The following is a 4,880-nucleotide window of genomic DNA, read 5'->3' on the forward strand; positions in this document are numbered from 1 at the left end:
GAGACAAGAAAATGCTAACTTGGTGGATTATTGATTCTACCACATTTGTCATGCTGACTCGTCAGCTTCAAAACCTTGGAAGAAAAAACAAAATTTTGCATGTAGAATTAGGTCAGTGACAAAAAAAAACCCCTATGAATGAGAGATTTATAAATGAAAGCCCACAACCAGTTTTTCTCAAGGTGGTTTTGCTTAGACATGGTAGCCAGTGAATGTAAATCCTCTTCCAACGATTTCACCAGCACAAAACCAGGCATAGCATTCCAGCCCAAAGAGAGCAGCAACGCCAACATCCTCGACCTTCAGTTCCTGCCTATTCTTCCAAAGTTGCTTGACACAATCAAGTTCTTTCCAGAAGGACTCGTAACGACCAGGAATACTGTAGAATTTAAAAGGAGAGTATGATTATGGACATGGGCATACACAAGCAAAGATATAGATAGCAATGCAGCATTTTCCAGAACAGCAAGGAAGAAGAATCCAGCTTTATTAACAGCTTGTAAGGCTGCAGGATTTTTTACTAACACATTTCATCGAGGTTACTGTCAGCCATAAAACATTTGAGTCTTCAAAATTGTGAACCTCGTTGTGCCCTTGTGGTTGGGCTATTGTATAAGCAAATATTTTGTGGTTATGATCTTCTATAAGAAAATAAAGATCGGCTCTGTTGATTCAACATTGAAAGCCTAGGGGTTAAGCTCTGGTTGAACAAACAGCGCTTATTCTGTTGGCAAATTGCATTACCGTTATAACTTCTAGCAACACATAAAGGACTGGTTTCAACTGATAAGCTAAATCATAATAGACATACATACATTAAGAAGAGGAACCAAGTTTAATTTATACCCATCAATCCAATTTGAAACCACTCAGAGATGGAATAATGTCCCCTAACCCTTAAACTCACCATAATACTTTAGTTTTTCTTTTTTTATAGATATTTTTGCACATTTCGAAGAGACTAATTTTACCGGCTTTCCCCGGATCTTATTATTTAAAATTAACTCAGTACAAGTCTAAATAGTTTTTGGCACTCCTAATGGGGAAAAGGATTATGAATAGAAAAGAGGTTGAACTCCAAATTTAAAGTAGTACCCCAAAGACAGGTAATAATGATTGCCTCTCATTACTAAGATATAATATAGTGGCCCAAATGTCCAGTATAATGATTGCCTCTCTTAACCCGGGTAAGAAGCTCTTAAAGCTACTTCCCTAATGTGTATCAACATAAAGAGTAGAGATCAGTAATATATAGTCTTCCAGTGTACAAATGGAAGCACGTGACTGGTCTTTGGAGCTTTCTTGGTCAATCTAGGTGGTCCCTTGAAAAGATAGAGTCAAAGTAGCATAAACAAGGAATTTCAATCACACATGAAGATGCTGGCAGTGTGAGTTCTTTATGGTCAAACTAGGTAGATCTAAAGAAAGAGAATAATGACCCAGCAGTGGGCCATCTGAGCTTCACACATTGTGTTTTTTGCACCTTTGCCTTTTTGGACCAACGGACTTGTGATTCATGGTCAATTATATTTTCCACATGCATGATTGTTTTTCGAAAAACTCTAGAATCACTGGAAACTCAAACATGCTCCAAGCCTCCTCAGAAATTATCCAAAACCATCCATTGATACGCATGTGTAGTCATTTTTCTGTTTACAAAATGTGTTTCATGCATCACAAAAGACCTTTATGTTAGCTTTAATAAGTATATTAACTATTAAGTCTAGATACATATCTGGCGTATCATCCCGATACATATTGCATTCCATGGGTACCGATATAAGCCAGGCGTAAGATGAAACAGAAAATAATAATAATTGACTTTATAGAGCCAGTATCGAATCGTCTTGGTTGATACGACCGATACTGGCTCAATACAAGTCAAGACGGTCGAGACAACCATGCTGCTTTGTTTCTGGAACAGGCAGAACCAACCTGTAACCGAGAGCTCAGTAGCAGCCCCATTGGCGAAAGAAGAGGAAAAGAAGCAGAAAAAGGGAGAGCTTTAACCCATATTAACATACTAATAACATAATTTCCATCCAAACTAAACAAACAGAATAAAAAGTTGCATAAATGGATTTTGCAGGAAACAAACAAGACCATCAGAATGCAATGTAACACAATATGTCATTTTGTAAATAATGATATAGACCACTTCCTGGTCACTTGTTGCAGGTGTCACCAAAGAAACTGCAGATATTCAAAATCTAATGCAAGACAGCACCAGAAGTCCAGATCCGCCTATAAAGGGCAAAAAAGAGAAAGAAGAAGAACTTCTGTATAGAAAGTACCTCCTTGAATAATTGCAAAATCTTATAATGTAAAAAGATTGTGTATGAACAAAAATATTTATACAACAAACTCCACAGTTCTTCTAAAGAAGAATCGAGTCATAGGTTCAATCATATGGTTGCAAGTTGTTAAAGTATATTAATTGAAGGAACTTAGAAACTTAGACCATTAAACAATATCTATCGTGAGCAGGATGAAAAAGATATAAATAGTTCAAACCTAACATCTAGATCTTATTATTAAAAAAAATTGTGGATGTAATGATGTGCTATGTTGAAGGCATACAATGTTACAAATGATGGAACAAATATGTCCTAACTGTTAATGCAAAATTAACCTACAAAGAACCTCAGCCAAGCACAAAAGAGACCAACCTTGCAAGACGGGTGTAGAAGAGCTGTTTTGACAATAAGTTACATTTCTCAACGGTGGGTGGCTCTTGAATATATTGCTTGTTCTGCTCCAATAACTGCTTGTAGTAGGCACATCCATGTTTGGACACAAATTTAGAAGCTTGAACAGCTTTCGATTGTATTTGTTGCAACTTTGATGCCATGAACTCCTCTAAATTAAGCGTGAACAAATAAATAATAGGTAATAATTTAAATATGAAATCGACAGTTCAGAAAAGTCAAACCACAAATCGCCAGTAGGGCAGCATTCAGAAGCATAAACTATCTACACATTAAAAAAAAAAAATTCAAACACCACAACAAATGTTAACCCTCCCTCCCAAAAAATAAATAAATAAACCTGAAATCTTAGCAGAAACAAAATCCACCTTTCTGACTTTGGTTCAGATTTAACTCACAATCATAACAGTCATATTACTTACCACATTTTAGCAATCGTATTTATAAACAAAGAGAAATAGAGGATGATGTTGCACACAAAAAAGAATAGGGTGGATGAAGTGGAGGGAAGCGTCCGGAGTGTTGTGTGATCGAAGTATTCTTTTAAAACTAAAAGGACAATTTTAAAGGACCACTATTTGACCAGCAATGATGTATGGAGCTTAATTTTGGCAGTAAAGAAATAACATATAAACAAACTTTGTGTAGCTGAAATGAGGATGTTTGGATGAGTGAATGGTAAAACTCAAAAAAATAAGGAATGAACAAATTAGAGCTAATTTAGGAGTAGCTTGATAGATGATAAGTTGCAAGAAAATCGTTTGAGGTGTAATAGACACGTGCAATGGAGGCTTTTGATGCTTCAGCATGGAGAGGTGATTTGATTCAAATTGAAGGAGATAAAAGAATCAGGGGCAGGCCTAAAATGACTGTCGGAAAAGGGTCGAGGAAAAATATGCATAGCTAAGGAGTGGTAACAAGTATGGCTCTGAATGGAGCTGATTGGAGAAAAACGATCCATTTAGTCAACCCCATTTTGTCGAAATAAGGCTGAATTGAGCAGAGTTATGTTATATTTATAAATTGCCAACCATTAAATGTTGGCTTCTGCGGCCCAATTTGCCACAACAACAAAACTTCTTCGTAGTTGCTATGGTTCACACACACGGGACTAATTGGTTGGCAACTTAAGCCCTGTACGGTTGTACCCACCTTTAACAACCCATGATTGAAGAGTCTTTGGTTGGGTTATATTAAGAGGCAAAGGGTTTTTGGTTTTGCACGTGAAGATGCAGTGTTCCCATCAAACACTGCTGCCTAAGAGAATTGAGAAGAAACCAGAAACCCTGAGAGTTTCACTGTGTTGCTAACACTTGATTGCAGGAAGAGATTTTGTTGATAAGGTTTAACACCACAAATGCAAGCAGCAATACATTGGACAGTAAGGAGAGATGATCCATTCTATGAGGAAGGAAGTTCCCCTACCCTCCTTAAGTTTTAGTCTTAAAATAAAAGTTTTGTGCACAACATGCGCAGCCAACTTCTCCAGGTTGAAATTAACGGGCTCTTCACACTAAAGGCGAGGTATCAACAGAGCATTTGCAGATAATCAATTGTATACCCATGCAAAACAGATAGATGCTATTATTTTTAGCAATCAAGCTAGAACTGAAATAGAGATTGGAGTTTATATACACATATGCATAGATCACTGCATACAGTAACAAAGCTTGACTGCACAAACAAAATAAACCGAACCCTATCGACCATATTTTTTTAAACTTAAAATCCAACAACTCAAACAGAAGGCTCATTCAATTGAGCCCCATCTAGAACGTGCAGTGAACCAAAATCCACGGGAACCTAGAAACTAAGCAGAAAATCAAATTGGCAAAACAATATCCAATAATTCGGATCAAGGTAAGAGCATACGAGGACGCATTCATATTTCGATACTCCATAACAATAGTGATATCAGAATCCAGGTTTAATTTCAGAACCGTAAGAAGAAACGAAAGATATCAGAGGCGGAACAAGTAGAACCCTAGATTTGAGAAAACATCCATAAATCCAACGGGGGGGAAATTTATACGAAAAAAAATACATGAGAAACGATTTTCAAATCTGATAATGAAGTGTGATACCTTTTTCCCTGTTCTTCCCTGATAATGAAGTGGAAGATTTGTTGTTGAGAGAAGCACCGACGGGAAGTCCACACACCCCTTCGTTGAG

At 36.9% G+C, this 4,880-nt stretch overlaps 1 protein-coding gene across 1 annotated transcript; it reads right to left on the reverse strand.

Moving 5' to 3' along the window:
- LOC122670038 lies at positions 1-4,880 on the reverse strand. The gene is made up of 3 exons (XM_043866981.1): positions 4,793-4,880; positions 2,670-2,859; positions 1-379 (listed from the first exon to the last, which is right to left on the reverse strand). The coding sequence occupies exons 2-3, from the start codon at positions 2,849-2,851 to the stop codon at positions 193-195; spliced, it is 369 nt and encodes a 122-aa protein (XP_043722916.1). The 5' UTR covers positions 2,852-2,859; positions 4,793-4,880; the 3' UTR covers positions 1-192.

Source organism: Telopea speciosissima, chromosome 7 (genome assembly GCF_018873765.1).
Source record: "Telopea speciosissima isolate NSW1024214 ecotype Mountain lineage chromosome 7, Tspe_v1, whole genome shotgun sequence".
Lineage (NCBI taxonomy): Eukaryota > Viridiplantae > Streptophyta > Magnoliopsida > Proteales > Proteaceae > Telopea > Telopea speciosissima.

Bases quoted from the DNA above. Each gene is read 5' to 3' on its own strand.
- LOC122670038 (XM_043866981.1), bottom strand. From the start codon at position 2,851: ATGGCATCAAAGTTGCAACAAATACAATCGAAAGCTGTTCAAGCTTCT. The intron at 380-2,669 runs GTTGGTCTCTTT...TAAATTCTACAG, and splicing joins TTCTACACCCGTCTTGCAAG to TATTCCTGGTCGTTACGAGT.